Source organism: Phascolarctos cinereus, unplaced genomic scaffold (assembly GCF_003287225.1).
Source record: "Phascolarctos cinereus isolate Bilbo 61053 unplaced genomic scaffold, phaCin_HiC Scaffold_726;HRSCAF=1367, whole genome shotgun sequence".
Classification (NCBI taxonomy): domain Eukaryota; kingdom Metazoa; phylum Chordata; class Mammalia; order Diprotodontia; family Phascolarctidae; genus Phascolarctos; species Phascolarctos cinereus.
In genome coordinates this window covers 217,676,358-217,694,494 of record NW_027556098.1, presented here as the reverse complement: position 1 = coordinate 217,694,494, position 18,137 = coordinate 217,676,358, and the positions used below count along the sequence as shown (strand labels likewise).

Here is an 18,137-nt window from a genome sequence, read left to right as displayed (position 1 = left end):
AAGCTTTGGAGGAAGTTTGAGATTCTAATCAGTGGAGAAGAGGAGGGAATGCATTCCAAGAATGGGGCTGAGTGAGACTGTGCGTGAAAGTGAAAAGAAAGGAGATGTGTTTAAAAAAGGACCTCAAACAGGTCAGTGTGGCAGAATGTAGTTTATAAAGTGAATATACAACTAGACTAAAAGGGTAGACACAACCAGCTGAGGCAGGGCTTTAAAAGCCAAACAGAGGACTTTATATTTTATCTGACATGCAATGGGGATGCTTCTTGAGCACGAGAGTAACAAGGTCAGACCTATGCTTTAGAAGCTTGCATTTACAAGTCAAAATTTTATGGAAGTGAATGTTGAAAACTAAAAATTAATTAATTTTTTAAAATTACATAGGGTGAAGAAAAACAGTGTACACAGTAACAGCAATATTGTGCAATGATCAACTTTGATACACTTAGCTCTTCTCAGCACTACAATGATCTAAGACAATTCCAAAAGATTCATGATAGAAAATGCTATCCACATCCAGTGAAAGAACTACGGAGTCTGAATGCAGATTGAAGCATACTATTTTCATTTTTTTTCTTTCTTGTGGTTTTTCCCTTTGGTTCTGATTTTTTCCAACATGACTAATGTAGAAATATATTTAATATGATTGTACATATATGGCCTACATCAGATTGCACGATATCTTGGGGAGGGAGGAAGGGATGAAAATTCAAAACTCAAAATCTTATAAAAGCAAATGTGGAAAACGAAAAATAAATAGAAAAAAAAAAAGAAGCTTCGGGGTCAGCTAGGTGGCACAGTGAGTAGAGCTGTGGCCTTGGAGTTACGAGGACCTGAATTTAAATCCAGTCTGAGACCAGACACTTGACACTAGCTGTGTGACCCTAGGCAAATCACTTAACCCCAATTGCCTCGCCAAAAAAAAAAAAAGAAAAGAAAAAGAAAAACAATAGATCTAGAGAACAGATCAAAAAGAGAAAACGTAAGAATAATCATACTACCTGAAAGCTATGATTAAAAAAATCTTGATATAATAATACAAGAAATAATTTTTTTAAAAAAGCTTCCATTTACAATACCCTATTTGAAACTAAGTATTACCATGTGGAAAATTTCTAAACAATAACTATTTGATACAATGTCTGAAACATGACTACTGTGGTGTACATAAACCCAGAATGAGCACTGCCATAACCTGATCTCTAAATATACAGCAGGAGTCAGGAAACAGAAATCAGCTAGCTCCATGTTAAATCTATAACTGAACTGGATGACCTTAGCCCTATCACCTCAGAGAACAGGAGAATTCTTCCAAAGAGAAATTAAAATAGGCTAGCAAAGGTGGATACCCAGGGTCTTATCAGTAAGATCACAATCTGAGCAAAAAAGGGCAAGGAATGGATGGGATCTGTGAAATGATAAGGCAAAAAGGGTCCATTCCATTATCACTACATGCTTCCTGGAAACAAGTGGTTGGTTACCTTGGTCTTCTGGCCTCACTTTCACAGATGAGTTTTCAGTTGTTTTTTCTCTAGCTGTTGCCTCTTCTTCTTGCGACCATTCCACGTGGTCCCTATAGAAAGATACACACAGAACACTATGAGGGGGAGCACTGTGGGGGTGTTTATAGAACCGTTTATACTAGTTTCTTGAAAAAATGAACTACATTGTTTATTCTCATGTCAAACGAATACATTTTGGTGCAAGATGTTCCTTCTGACAGTCCCAGTACATTCTGAAACTCCTACAGTTCTTCTGTTTTTCATTTCTTGCTTTATTCTCAGAACCAACAGCCTCTAATAGCTCCCTGCTACTGTAATGTCCTACTCAACCCCCTGGCATCTGAGCAGGATTACCCATGTGGTTTCTTGTTTTCTACTTTAATCTGAATTTATTTGCGTTTTTGTTCATTTCTACTCAGGACATTCTATTCTATAACAGTTTCCCTTGCTCCTTTTCCCTGTGTTCTAAACTCAGCTGCCAATGTGATAAGAGTCTTCAAAAATTTTTTACATTCAAGAAACTCGATAGCCTATGTTTGTCTCTACTGCCTTATTTTTCTATAAACTGATTCATTTAGATGCAAATGATAGACTGCATGACATGACAAAAGAAAATGTGTCACCTTTATAAGGAAATGAATTTTCCTGGAGGTATTTTTAGCTATAGAATTTGCTATGCCAGTATGGGGAGGTATTATTTTCCTGTTTTCTTGTTGCAAAGATTTTTACTTTTTTAGAATAACAGCAAAGGTTTTATATGAAAAGGTTTTATTAAATATGTATTTTCTCCTTTGCACAGGTAGGATTAGAAATGAATGAATAAATCCCCTAGAATGAACCATCTGAGGTCGTTTCCAGCTTTAAGCTTAAAATCCTATGTTTTTTCTGAATAATAAAATGGTTTTTCAAACAATAAAAAACATAAAAGTTGAGAATTTAAAATCTACTCAGCTTATGGGTAACCTGTGAATGGTAACCAAGTAGAAACCAACAAATCCCAGAGTTAATGCCAAACTGACACTCTGAGCCAGCTGATTAATGGAGAAGCAGGTAAACACACTGGTTGTCTAGGTGCAACGTCACATTATCAACAAATAATTATTTATTGAGCAGCTGCTGTGTGCAGGTTGGCCTCATGTCCTAGGAGAAAAACCTGTATTACACATGAACCCTGACCTACAAAGGCTTGTATTCTGTTGGGAAGAGAAAAATCATGTGTAAGAGATGAACAACAATACAATACAGGACATGCTAAATGCTAATAAGTGATAGAGATAATAATTATTCTAGAAGCTGGAAGGAAGGAGTGTTCATTAGGTATTGGACTGGCCAAAAAAGACTTCATGCACCAAGCAATACCAGCGCTAAAGACAGGAAGACAGGTGGGGGGTAATCTATGTGGTAGATAATATTAAAAAAATTTTTTTTTTGCAAAAACAAATCTAATGTAATGCTAAAGGGCTCCCTGAACTTGTCTTCTTAAGCTGCTATATTTTCCAGAAATGGTGGACCTGGAGTATGCAGGAGGCCCTGAAAGTGTCAAGGATGAAGCAAATCCCTCACCCATTTTTTCTGGTTAACAGTAGTAAAAATTTAGAACACAAATGGGTAACATGGGAAAAATATTTAGAATAAGTTTCTCTGATAAAAGTATCATTTCTAAGATATACCAGTAACTGATTCAGATTTGTAAGACTAAAAGCCATTCCCTAACATATAAATGGTCAAAGGATATGAATAGGCAGTTTTCAAAGGAAGACATCCAAGCCATCAGTGATCATATGAAAAAATATTCTAAATCATTAATGATTAAAGAAATGCAAATTAAATTAATTGTAAGGTTACTTTAAATCTCAAATCTATCAGACAGGCAAAGATGACAAAAGAGGAAAAGTAGCAAATACCCGAGGGGCTGTGGGAAAACAGTGTACTGCTGACTGAGCTATGAATTAGTCCAGGAATTCTGTAAAGCAATTTGGAAAGATGCCCAGAAATTTATCAAACTGTGCATACCCTTTGACCGAGCTATACTACTACGAGGTCTATTCTCCAAAGAAATCTGAGAATTAGGAAAAGGCTCTATACATACAAAGATATTATAGTAATTCTTTTCACGGCAGCAAAAAAAAAAAAGGAAATTAAGGGACTGACTGCCTATTGGGAAATGGCTAAAGAAATTATGGTAAATGAATTTAATGGACTATTGCAGTGCCATAACAGAAGATGAAATGTACAACTTCAAAGGAAAATGGGAAGACTTTTACAAACTGATACAGAACAAAGTGACAGTACTAGGAGAACAATTTGTAATGATAACATTTTAGAGGGAAAAAAACTTTGAAAGATTTTGGAATTCTGATCAGCACAATGATAAACTTTATCAGCACACTGATAACTTTCAAATGAATGTGAACCACGCCACCCACCTCCTGACAAAAAGAGATGAATTTAAAATGCAAAAAGCAAAATTCATTTTCAGATGCAGCTAATGTGGGAATATGTTTTGCACGATATTACTACATTGGTAAGTATTGAGGGACTGATCAGTTAAATTAGGGTTGGGGTTAGTGGAAGGTACTTGATTTTTAAAAATACTTGGTATTTGAAAAAAAAATAATTTTCTAAAAGAAAAAAAATGTGGGAGGAGTCAGGTTAGAGGCTGTGAGAACCTGTGTGATTAGAATGCTGATGGTCCCAGTAATAGGAAATTGAGAAGATAGGTGGTTTGTGGAGAGGGAATTTCTTTAAAAAAGAGAGAAAAACTTATGTAGTGCCCACAGGAAATAAAAAAGAGATCCATTTGGCTGAAGCAGAGGGATTTCAGTAGAAGAGTGACAGGGGAAAAGATGGGGAACATTTATCATGAATTGCCAAGAACACCAGGCCAAGGAGATAGGATGCTTTTTGCCAGGACTGTTGCTGGATTTTGAGTATGGGAGTGACATGTAAAATGGTGTTTTAAGGATAAGCAATCCCGACTTGGTGTGTAGGATGGATAACAAGAGTCTAGAAGCAGGGAAGTCAGGTAGGGATATAACAGTCCAGACAAGGGGTAGAGAGAGCCTGGACTAAGATGGTGACTGGCCATAGAAAGAAATAGACACATTTGAAAGAGACAAAGTCAGAAAGGAGTACAGTGGATAAAGTTATAATCTTGGAGACAAGAAGACCTGAGATCAAGTCCTCAAGTCATTTTTACCTCTCAGAAACCTGGGTAACTTATATAAATCTGCATTGGTGAAATGAGTTTTGACACCAGGATTTCCTAACACTGAAAAACCCCGACAGATCTGGAACAACAACAAAAAAAGGACCTCCTAGATGTGTATGTGGGGGTGGAAAGGATGATATAAACCAAGTCCAATGTTTCGAATCTGAGTAGCACTGACAAAATAAATGAAATACAGTGGGATAGCTGATTTGGGGAGAAAAGATAATTAATTTTATACAGTTGGAGACTATGCTATTCAGTCAAGGGTGGGTGGGTGGCTAGATCCCAGAAACCTTGAGTTCTGTATGTGTGTTCATGTGAGATATATATATCTATATATAGATATAGATATATATATAGATATAGATATAGATATGCACACACACACACATATATTGAGTTACTATATCTTTAAAGAGTAAGGAATTCACTCATTTCTTTTGAGTCACCTCAAAATGAATATAATTAAAGCCTCCCCCAACTTCATAAAAAAATCAGTTTTAACCATTACAATCTAATCACTAGAATTTCAGATGAAAAGAATCACCAGAGACCAAATAATTACCAAACAGCTCTGCCATTTGGCTTTCATGAGTGGGGGAAGTGTATTTTTTGTTCCTAATTTATGGCATGTTAACAGACATCTGAAACTTAAAAAGACAGCAGCTATTATGGAGGTTAATTTTTAAAAATAATTTTGTTTAGGACAGTTATGATACAAAAGGCTCAGTGATTGATTCCAGAAAACTAGGTCTCACTAAGCTATGAACCATGTTTCTAATCTAGGATATCTCTACAGCGTACAGGAATGAGGGCAGAATGAACAGTTTCCCTGTAAAGAAACAAGCTGTGAGGCAATACTCGTATTTATGGTTCTTTGGCTTTCGGCATTTGCTTTAATGTTAGTTTAACTCCCTTCTTCCAGAGCATTTAATAGATTTAGTTAGTTCTTTAAATTGAACTAACTTGCTTACAGTGTACTTTATGTTACTTCATTTTCTTAACTGCTAAGTGAGGGAGAATATTGCAAACAAAACTCCTGCAAAATGGCTTTTTTTCATTGTATGGTTATGGATACCACCATGGAATACATTTATATATGAGACATTCCTTCCTACTGCATATTTGTAGGGACTTCCCATTGGTCAACAGGCTTTACAGTAGTGTATAACGGTACAATATTCTAGTTCATTTATACTAAAAGACACGAATCTCTGATAAGAAACATTAACTTTTCTCTAAGGAATAAATGCAATTACAGAAAAAGGTCCTGTTCACAAAGTTCATTTACTAAGTTGGTTGTTGGGAACTGGAAATGCATTTTTTTTGGTTTGTTGTTTTGAGGTTAGTCCTAGGTAGGTAGAGTCCTTCATTACCTCTTAAGCTACTTCTATGATAACTTCTACTGTTTTATAGTAATTAATTTAGTACAGTTCTTTTCTTAGAACATTTCTAGCCTTACCACTATACTGAAAAGCATTTTTCCATAGAAGCTTTGTTCAGTATGAAAGGCGAATTTTCTTCTCCTCCCTATCTCTCCCCCCACCCCATGTGACTTTATTGGTGTACAAAATTCCTAGAAAGGAAACTCCCTCTGTTAATGGAGATTGGCAACTATTCTCCAACTTACTATGGTCTTAAAGAGTTGCCTGGAAATGTTTTACATGATTGCATTTATATAAAACTATATCAAATTGCATAATCTTAAGGAGGGGAGAGGTGAGAAAGGGAGAGAGAAAAATTTGGAACTCAAAATTGTTTTTTTTTCTAAATTAATATTAAAATTTGTCTTTACATGTAATTGGAAAAAATAAAATACTATTTAAAAAAAAAGAGCTGCCTAGGCACTGAAAAGTTAAGCAATTTGCTCATGGTCATGCAGCCAATATCGTCAGAAATGGTACTTAAACTCAAGTCCTCCCTAATTCTGAGACCTATGCCAGGCTGTGTTTGTATGGCTGTAGTAACACATTCTCATACTTAAATGGATCTAAGATCTCACTGATTTGAAAGCTCCCGCCAGCAATGCAGATTGCAACCATGTCTGCCCATCCTTATTCTCCCAAATATTCTCCCAAAAGTCTGCCACAAGGGGTCCATTCAGAATGCAGGGACCTCCCACATAAGGGTACCAGGGGAGCACTCTGCTCACCTGTCATCTCTTGCTCTTTCCATATGACCAACTAATCTTTGCTTCCTTTGTTCCTATTCTCCTTTCAAGTTCCTTTGGGTTCTATACTGTAGCCTGCTCATATCCACCCAGTGCCTTTCCATTGCCCTGTGATGCTCATATTGAGTTCCTTCAAGACTAGTTGTATTCTAGGTCCCCCATTCATACAGCAACAAAGGCAAAACATTCATATTGATAAGATGGTCCAAGATGGTCTGTGGTCATTATGGGAAAGTTGGGGTCAATAAAAGCAGTGCAGTCTGATCTCCTCCTTTTAAACTCTGGGTCTGCTGTCTGTTCATCTATACTATCTATCTCAGACACACATATAGTTCTATGGGGTTCTCAACCTCAAGGGTCCAGGAATTTTTTTTTAAAAATCTGTTAATAATTGTATATCAACATAATTGATTTCCTTTGCAGTCCTATGTACATCATTTTGTGCCACTGAAAATATGATTTAAGTAGTGAATAGGCTTCACTAGTGAGGGAAATTAATTTTCCATTATATTAATAAACAATTATTAAATTAGGATTAAGGGGTTTTTTTCTCTTTATTTCCTCATTCTGGAACCAGCCTCTGTAGGTCACTCAGTCAGTCTTTGAAGGATAAGGCTGACAGATGAGATTGCCCAAATTCTCCAGGAACATGCTCCTCAGTCTTGGATGGGACCCCATCTAACTGGGAGACCTGGTGAATTCCAGCTCCAAAGCATCAACTCTGTGCCTTAGCACTTCTCCACTGCAGTCTAGGGTAACCTGGCTCATGAAGGAGAAAACCGATCAGAGTGATCTCAGTAGAGATGGATTCCTCTGTCCAGACTGCTGAAGGCAGCTAAGTCTCATGATCAAACCATGATCTCAGCATCAGGAGTTGAAGACTTTTAGCCCACCTCCTCATTAATATGCCCAACCTCTCACTAACTGTTCACCTGTCAGCAGTACCCCCTTTTTAAAAAGTATTTAAGCACTCAGAGATCTCCACAGTTTTGTCTTTGGTTACTGAAAGAGACCACTGACCATCAATTTATTGATTATCAGCTAGCCTAATTAATAACTTGATTATTAATTACCCAGAAACTGTCTCTGAGGTTTTTCATTTACATCAGTAGTCTACCAAAGGAGTCTGATGACACATATAAAAGGCTGAGAACCCTTAATTTATAAGGTCTCCGTTCAGAAACATATTGAAATCTGAGAAACAGGCATCCTTAATTTATATGAGCTTTCCTGTGTAGATAGGAAGGCCAAACTCCTTTGAATTTAGTACAGCTAGGGCCTAATTAGTGCGAATAATGAGTAGCTGGTCACATTAATTCAAATTCACACTGCATATTTCCAATGGGCTGGAACCAATTGTCATAATTTACATAATTATAACTTCAGTGGTGCAAATTTAAAAACATGCAACCACTTCAGAGGATTCATTATTTGTATTAATCGGTACCCAGTTGTACCTAAACACAGTTTCCAGCACGTGGAAATCTGCTGGGTGAAGAACAGGAGACACTATCATTCTTGGGCACCTACAGAAGGATTTATTATTAGGAATACATGAGATGTCCAACTTTCTTTTAGTCAATCTACATGTCAACAAGCATTTATTTAGCACCTATTACATGCCAGACACTATCCTAAGTACTTAACTTTATTATCTCAATTGATCCTCACAACAATCCTGGAAGGAGGGTACTATTATTACCCCCACTTTAAAGCTGATGAAACCTAGGCAGACTGAGGTTAAATGATTTGCCCAGGGTCACAAAGCTAGTAAGTATCTGAGGCTGGATTTGAATTCAGGTCATCCTGATTCTTGACACAAATATCTAACCACTACTTCACTTAGCTGACTCTAGTGGAGAAGACAATATGCAAACAAATATGTACAAACAAATTGTATATACAATAATTAGAAATAATCAACAAGGGGAAGATACCAGCATTCCTATGGATGTGGATTCAAAGGCTCTGGATTCAAATCCCACCTTGGCCACTTACTATCTGTGTGACCTTGGGCAAATCATTTAACTTCTCTGAGACTTGGTTCTGTAAAATGATGTTGAATTAGAGGGCCACTAAGGTCTCTTCCACCTTTGAATCCATGATTTTATGACTCAATAATGAGCTATGTCAAAAGGGCAGATGGAACAATATAACATAGAGGTAATAATTATACTGAGTTGGCCCGCCAGAACCAAGGTTTTTAACTGTAACTGCTGATTTACATTATTTTGGCATTTTTTTAAAGCCCAGAACATTACTGAAGAAATGAGTAAGAACAAACAAATCTAGACTCATCACAGTTGTGAAGAAACTTAAATCTGTGTTTTTGTGGTGGTTTCTTTTTCCCACAAATTATACATCCCATCCCAAAAGCAAAGCAGCGGATAAGTATGTTCTTGTCTGAATGATTATTTTATCTTGACAGCAAAGAGTACTTTATTTCTGTTTTTTCATCCCTAGTACTTAGCAAAGTGCTTGGCACTGAGTAGATGTTTAGTGCCCACTAGCAACACTGACTTGAACAGAAATGAATCTTGATGGCAAGAGACCATAAAGTTGTAATGGTTGCAAAACATTTTGTAAGTCATATGAACATCAGTTAGTGTTATTATTCATGACAGAAGGGAGAAAAAGCCACGTATTATCTTGCATGTGTCATGATTTTGTGAGGGCAAATTTCAAGGGGTTCAGGAAGAGGATAGGTAGGATCCAATGACTTAATATTACGGCAAGGCAGTGAGAACAAGAGGGATGGGAGGCTCTTAATTATGAAATTCTGATGACACAAACAGAAGTTGTTTCACCAAGGATGGCAATGGGGAGTTGTCTAAAGAGACTGATGGAGTGGGCCAGGCCCTTGTCGACAACTTCCAATTTTAAGACAGCATGTAATAAAGATGGAAACAAAGGCTAGTAACTGAAGATGGACACATAGCACAGAATGATCCTCTAAGAACTGTGTCAGGAGCAGGAAAGTACCAAAGTATCTAAAAGTGGCAATAAATTCTAACAACCAAAAGGCTTTTAAAAACAATGCTGAGGGCAAGTGGCAGATCAAAGAACGGATACAGTGGATAGAACATGATTCAAGTCAATTCTATTTGACGCATAGCAATAGATGGTGATGAGAAGGGTGAACTAACCAATTATTTTGTGGCTGTTCAGCTGTTTCAGTGGTGTCCAACTCTGTTACCCCATTTGGGGCTTTCTTTGCAAAGATACTAGAGTGGTTTGCCACTTCCTTCTCCAGCACATTTTACAGATGAGGAAACTGAGGCAAACAGGGTTAAGTGACTTGCTCAGGGTCACACAGCTAATAAGTGTCTGAGGCTGGATTTGAACTAATTAAGATGAGTCTTTGTGATTCTAAGCCAAGTGATCTATCTACTGCACCACCTACCTGCCCTAACCAACTCTTACTCTGCTTCTATTATCTGTCAAGGAATGGCAGAACAAAACTGGTTAGCAGGGAGCAAAAACACAAGATAAGTGAAAAAACATTCCTGGTATTCTTGAAATGTCATCAAATAATTTAATAGATCTATCATGCTGCGTTTGCGGATGAGATGCAGTGCTAAGGGCTAAATGATGACAGGTGGATTTAAAAGTGACTGAATGACCCGACTGAAAGAGGGCTAGTCATCAATGGATCAAAATCAGGGCACACTATTTGTATTAAGAAGTATTTGTTTCAACCTTCCTCTACACTAGTATATTTTATAGTTTATAAGCAGAAAATGAAGTAAATTTATGTACTATAAATTAAACAAACATCTTTGAATTTAGAAAAGCATGCACGAATTAAGGAGGCTACTCATATTCTAAGTTATCCAAATTTTTATCATATCACACTACCCTAATGAAATAGTGGCAATAATTGGGTGTCATATAGCAGAGGTGAAGCCAGAGTACTTCAGTGACATTATAAAGCCCATAAACATCAACTTATTTGAAGCAATGAAAATGCCATGATAGGGATATTAACAAATAATTCACTCTTAATTTTTTGAGAGCTTGATGAAAGCGGGGAATCAAAAGGACACACAGTACAATATAAGCACAAATGACATTTTGCATATAATTGTGTCCTTTTGTCAGGACCTTTGAAAATATGATCATTACAAACCAATGACTGGGCCAGAATACAGTTTTCCATCAAGCATGGGCACATCATTACCCTTTAAATTAAAGAAAAATTTATGTTATGTTGTGTTGTGTTGTATTGTATTGCATTGTATTGTGTTGTATTGTATTATATTAATTATATTATATTGATACCATTTATTTTTAAAATGTCTAGATTCCCTCCAGTATTCTTCCCCTTCTCCCTACCAAGAAGTCATCTCTTTATACTCTATAAAAATTGCAGAATTTTTTTAAAGAGGAAAAAGTAAAAAATTTAACAAAACTGATCAATAACTTTTTTCAGATCTAAAATTATTTGCAATGTTCCATACCCATGAACTCCAACCTCTGAAAATAAATGAGGAAGGAGGAAGAAGAAGATGTCTTCTCATATCTCTTCTTTGGAGGCCAAGCTTATTTTTATTTTTTAAAATAATTTTGGGGGCAGCTAGATGGCGCAGTGGATAGAGCGCCGGCCCTGGATTCAGGAGGACCTGAGTTCAAATTCGACCTCAGACACATAACACTTACAAGCTGTGTGACCCTGGGCAAGTTACTTAACCCCACTGCCTAGCCAAAACAAACAAACAAAAAATAATAATAATTTTGCAACATTCATTTCAATTGTTTTGTGGTGGCTGTTCTTTCCAGTTACACCATTGTATATGCTGTTTTCCTGGCTGTGTTTGCTTCACCTTTCATTAGTTGACATTCTATAACATTCACGTACCATAATTTGTCTAGTCATTTCCCAACTGATAGATATTTACTTTGCTTCAGGTTTTTTGAGGGAGGAAAAAAAAAGCTTTGCCTTAAATTTTAGTGTAATATGGAATCTTTCTTTTTGTCAGTATAAGCTTGGAGTAGATGCCTAACAGTGGAATCCCTACAGAAATTTTAGCCACTTGAGTTGTATAATTGCAAACTGCTTTCCAGAATGGTTGCACAAATTCACAGCCCCTCCAACACTAACTATTCCCATCTTTTGTTGTCTTAGTCAATTTGCTGGGTGTGATATGAAACCTCAGGGTTGTTTTGGTTTCTCTTATTACCAGTAATTTGGAACATTCTTTTAGATGGTTGTTAAGCATTTGCAATTCTTCTTTTAAGAACTGTTTATTAATTTCTTTTGACCACTTATCTACTGGAAAAAGACTTTTGGTCTCAGCTGTCTATAAATCTTAGATACCAAATCTTTATCACAGATAAGAGAGATTTTTGTTGCTGAGTCGTTTCAGTTGTGCTCAACTCTTCATGATCCAATTTGAGGTTTTCTTGGCAAAGATATTGGAGTGATTTGCCATTTCCTTCTCCAGCTCATTTTACAGATTAAGAAACTGAGGCAAAAAGAATTAAGTGAGTCGCCCAAGGTAACACAGGTACTAAGTGTCTGAGGCTGGATTTGAACTCATGAAGAGGAGTCTTACTGATTCTAAGTCCACACTGTGACACTTAGCTGCCCAAGGAGATTAGAGAAGGATTTGGTAACACTCTTCCTCTAATCTATTGCTTCCCTTTTTCATACTAGTTGCATTACTTTTGTTTGTGCATAAGTTTTTAGTTTCACACAATCCAAGATATCTATTTTATCCTCCATAATCACCTCTATTCCTTGTTTGGTTAATAATTAATCCCCTACCCATAGCTGTGAAAGGCATATGAACAGCTTCTCTTCCAATTTTTTATGGTATGCATTTTAATATTCAAATCATGTATAAATTTTGAATTTATCACATAATATGGTATAATCAGATTAAGCCAAATCTAGCAGGGACTTCTTTCCTAAATAAGTTATGTTTCCAGGTTTATCAAACACTGGATTATTGAGCTTGATATTTCTGAATCATCCTTGTTTATTCTATCCTCTTGATCTACCAAATGGTTTTTGATGGCTGCTGCTTTAAAATATAGTTTAAGAATTAGATATGCTGTGTTCTCCTTTCATTATTATCTTTTCATTACATTCCTTGATATTCTATATCCTTTTTTCCTCCAAATGAATTTTGTTATTGTTTAAAGTACCTCTTTGGCAGTTTTACCGATATAGCATTAAGTATGTAAATTAACATTACTAGTTTTGACATTTTTGTCATTTGCCCAGCCCAATTATGAGTACTGAATATTCCTTCACCTATTTAATTTGCTTTTTACTTCTTTAAAATATATTTTGCAATTGAACTTACAGAAGTGTTGGTGGGTAGAGCCAAGATGGAATAGTGAAATCAGCAATTGTGCCAAGCTCTCCCAGCCTACCCTCTAAACAACTTTAAAAGTACATCAAACTAAATTCAGAGCAGGCTAATCAACACAAAGTCACAGTGAGTCATTTTTCTAGCCCAGGGAAGCTTAGGAGGATAGAAAGAGAAATAGAGGTCTTTACAAACAGGGGTAGAAGCTAGCCCAAGGGTGGCATGACAGAGGTGCCACTGGTTTTGGGCCTTGGAGGATATGGTGGCAATAGTAGGGGCAGCAGAGCAACTGCATTGGAAACTTCCAAGTCCCAGAGTTGGTAAGGAGACTGAATACTTGGTCAGATAGGTATTCTAGGCAGACCCCTGTACTACCACTGGGAGCAGAATCACCACCATATGGCATCTCCATTGCCCAGTACCCAGTTCCAGGACAAAGAGAATTGCTGCCATGAGAGATCAGGGGCCCTACTTGGCTAAGGAGCTGAGTGTAGACCAGGAAGGTAGTGCTGAAAACTTACAGGCACCTAGACCTCACTGTGAAAATAACAGAATATAAAAGCCCGAAGCTCAGGACTATCACTGCCCTCCCCCATGAACAAAGCCCAACTCTAAAATAAAATCCGAAGTAAAAAAATAGGATTGAAAAATAAGCAAACAAAAAAAAAACCCTAACCATAAAAAAACCCTATCCATAAAAATCTACTGTGGTGACAGGGAAGGTCAAGACACAAACTCAGAAGATATTAACTTTAAAACATCTACAAGCAAAATCTCAACAAAAAAAACCCTGCAGTTTGGACACAAGCCCAACAAGAATTTCTAGAAGAGCTAAATAAAGAAATTTTTAAAGAGTAAAAAAATTATTTTTTGAAGTTTTTTTAACTGATTTAATTTTAGTTTTCAACAATCACTTTCATAAGCTTTTGAATTTTAAATTTTCTCCCCCTCCCTCTTTGCCTCCCTCCCCAAGATGGCCTGAAATCTGATATAGGCTCTACACACACATTACTATTAAATATATTTTCACATTTGTCATGTTGTAAAGAAGAATTAGAACCAACAGGAGAAACCTCAAGAAAGAAATAAAACAAAACAGAAAAAAAAAAAGCAAATAGTATTCTTTGATCTGCATTCAAACTCCAGAGTTTTTTCTCTGCATGTGAATAGCCATTTTCCATCATGAGCCTTTTGGAGATGTCTTAGATCCTTGCATTGCTGAGAAGAGCTAAGTCTATTAAAGTTAGTCATCACACAACATGGCTATTACTGTGTACAATGTTCTCCTGGTTCTTTGAGTGAAAAAATTATTTTAAAAATCAAATAAAAGCTGTAGGGTAAAGACTGCAAAAAGAAATAAGAGCAATGTAAGAAAATCATGAAAAGACAATTAACAATTTAGTAAATGAGGCACAAAAAATAATGAAGAAAATAACTCTTGGGGCAGCTAGGTGGCACAGTGAATACAGCACCAGCCCTGGAGTGAAGAGGACCTGCGTTCAAGCCCGGCCTCAGACACATAATACTTACCCTAGACAAATCACTTAACCCCAATTCCCTCACCAAAAAATAAATAAATAAATAATAAATGAATAATTTTTTAAAAAATCTTTAAAAAGCAGAATTGGCCAAATGGTAAAAGAAGCAAAAAACAAACAAGAATCACTGAAAAAAATAATTCCTTAAAAAAATGAGAATTGGTAAAACAGACGCTAATGACTCCATGAGATACCGAGAAATAACAGAACAAAGTAAAAAAAAATTTGAAAAAAAATAGGAGAAAATATGAAATATCTCATAGGAAAAACAACTGACTTGAAAAATTTATCAAGGAGAGATAATTTAAGAATTATTGGACTACCTAAAAGTTATGATCAAAAAAAGGACCTCAGACATCATATTTTTTTAAAAATTACTAAGGAAAATTGCCCAGATATCTTAGGACCAAATGGCAAGGTAGAAATGGAAAGAATACACCGATCATATCCTTAAAGAGATCCCAAATGAACAGTCCCAGGAATATCATAGTCAAATTCCATTTCAAGGAGGAAATACTATAAGTAGCCAAAAAGAAACTATTCAAATACTATAGATGCATAGTAAGGATCATAGGAGATTTAGCAACTACTACGATAAAAAAGCAGAGAGGATATGATATTCTGGAAGGCAAAGGAGCTAGGATCACAACCAACAACAATCAAAACTAAAGTATAATTCTACAGGAAAAAATACATATTTAATGAAATGGAGGATCTTTAAGTATTCCTGATGAAAAGACCAGAGTTCAATAGAAAATGTGATATTCCAATATAAGATTCAAGAGAAGCATAAAAAGGTAAATATGACTGAGTAATCATAAGGGATCTAATAAGGTTAAACTGTTTGCATTCCTAGACGGAAAGATGATAGATGTAACCTGTAAGAAATCATCATTTATCATCATTAGAAAGAATCTTCTTAGATAGAGGGCATGGGTATGAATCTATTGTATTAGTAAGAGCTCAAAGGAAGGATGGAAAGGTGACAAAGAGGGATGCACTTAGAAAAGGAGAAAGGGAGAGGAAGATTGAGGGAAATAATCTCACTAAAAAAAAGGTATACAAGAAAGAGTTTTCACACTGGAGGAGGAAATGGGAGAAGCAAGCAATGCTTGATCATCATTCTCATCTGAACTGGTTCAGAGAGAAAAATACACATAAACATATACCCAACAGGTTAAGTAGGAGGGGAAGGGGTTTAGAAAAAAGGGGGGAGGTAATTAAGAGGGAAGGTAGATAAAGGAAACTAGTCAGATGCAAAACACTTTTGAGGAAGGGACAGGGTAAAAAGAGAAGGAGTAATGGACTTATACAAATTTGTTTTGTTTTTTGTTTTTTACATTATCACTGGGAACTTTATTTTTACTTTTTTAAATAAATTTATTTTCAGTTTTCAATATTTACTTCCACAAGATTTTGAGTTCCAAATTTTCACCCCATCTCACCCCTCCCCCCACCCCAAGATGGCATGCATTCTGAATATCCCTTCCCCTAGTCTGCCCTCTCTTCTATCTCCTCCCCCCTTCTCTTATCCCCTTCCCCTTCTATTTTCTTGTAGGGCAGGACAGACTTCTGTACCCCATTTCCTGTATTTCTTATTTCCCAGTAGCATGTGAAAACATTTTTTTAAACATATGTTTTTAAAACGTTAGGTTTCAAATTTTGTCTCTTCCTCCCTCCCCGCCCACCCTCATTGAAAAGGCAAACAACTCAATATAGATTATACATGTGCAGTTATGCAAAACATGTTTATAGTAGACATGTTGTGAAAAACTAACTCTATTTCCCTTAATCCTATCCTGCCGTCCCATTTATTCTGTTCTTTCTTTTGACCCTGTCCTTCCTCAGAAGTATTTGCTTCTGATTACACCCTTTCCCAATCTGCCCTCCTCTCTATCATCCCCCTGCTCTCTCTCGTCCCCTTCTCCCCCAATTTTCCCATAGAGCAAGACAGATTTCCTTACCCAATTGAATGTGTATGTTATTCCCTCCTTAAGCCAAATCCTATGAGAATAAGATTCATTCATTCCCTCTCACCTTCCCCCATTTCCCCTCTACTATAAGAGCATTTTCTTTTCTGTTTTTTTTGTGAGATAATTTACCCCATTCTACCTCTCCCTTTCTTCTTCTCCAAATATAATCCTCCCTCATCCTTTAATTTTATTCTCCAGATATGACCTCTTAATCTTCAACTCACCCTGTGCCCTCTATCTATCTATCTATCTATCTATCTATCTATCTATCTATCTATCTATCTATCTATCTATCTACCTACCTACCTACCTACCTACCTATACGTACATATAATTTTTTTCCTCCAACTACCCTGATAATGACAAAGGTCTCATGAGTTATAAATATCATCTTTCCATGCAGGAATGTAAACAGTTCAACCTTAATAAGTCTCTTATGATTTCTCTTTCCTGTTTACTTATTCAGGCTCTACTTGAGTCTTGTATTTGAAAGTCAAATTTTCTATTCAGCTCTGGTCTTTTCATTAGAAATGCTTGAAAATCCTCTATTTAATTGAATGACCATTTTTTTTTCCCCTGAAGGATTATACTCAGTTTTGCTGGGTAGGCGATTCCTGGTTGTAATCCTATCTCCTTTGCCTTCTGGAATATTATATTCCATGCCCTGCGGTCCTTTAATGTATAAGCTGCTAAATCTTGCTATCCTGATTGTGTTTCCACAGTACTTGAATTGTTTCTTTCTGGCAGCTTGTAATATTTTCTCCTTGACCTGGGAACTCGAATTTGGCTACAATATTCCTAGGAGTTTTCCTTTGGGGATCTCTTTCAGGAGGAGATCTGTGGATTCTTTCAATTTCTATTTTGCCCTCTGGTTCTAATATATCAGGGCAGTTTTCCTTGATAATTTCTTGAAAGATGATGTCTAGGCTCTTTTCTTGATCATGGCTTTCAGACAGTCCAATAATTTTTAAATTCTCTCTCCTGGATCTATTTTCCAGGTCAGTTGTTTTTCCAATGAGATATTTCACATTCTCTTCTATTTTTTTCATTCTTTTGGATCTGTTTTACAGTGTCTTGATTTCTCATAAAGTCACTAGCCTCCAGTTGCTCTATTCTAATTTTTAAGGAAGTATTTTCTTCAGTAATCTTTTGGACTTGCCTTTCCATTTGGCCAATTTTTCTTTTTAGGGCATTCTCCTCATTGGCTTTTTGGACCTCTTTTGCCATTTGGGTTAGGCTATTTTTTAGGGTGTTATTTTCTTCAGTATTTTTTGGGGTCTCCTTTAGCAAGCTGTTGACTTGTTTTTCATGGTTTTCTTGCGTCACTCTCATTTCTCTTCCCAGTTTTTCCTCTGCTTCCCTTACTTGCTTCTCAAAATCCCTTTTGAGCTCTTCCAAGGCCTGGGACTGATTCATGTTTTTCTTG

The 18,137-nt window shown here is 36.4% G+C and overlaps 1 protein-coding gene across 4 annotated transcripts in view; it reads right to left on the bottom strand.

The window, feature by feature from the left end:
- Positions 1–18,137, bottom strand: part of METTL8 (methyltransferase 8, tRNA N3-cytidine) — a 118,399-nt gene that overhangs the window by 44,585 nt on the left and 55,677 nt on the right. For all 4 annotated transcript variants that reach the window (XR_002325438.2, XM_020990956.2, XM_020990954.2 and 1 more), the window contains one exon: positions 1,482–1,573. Coding sequence is in view for 3 of the 4 variants with exons in the window: in XM_020990956.2 (XP_020846615.1) it covers positions 1,482–1,573 (92 nt within the window). In the remaining variant the exon portion in view is untranslated. The remainder of the gene's footprint in view (positions 1–1,481; positions 1,574–18,137) is intronic.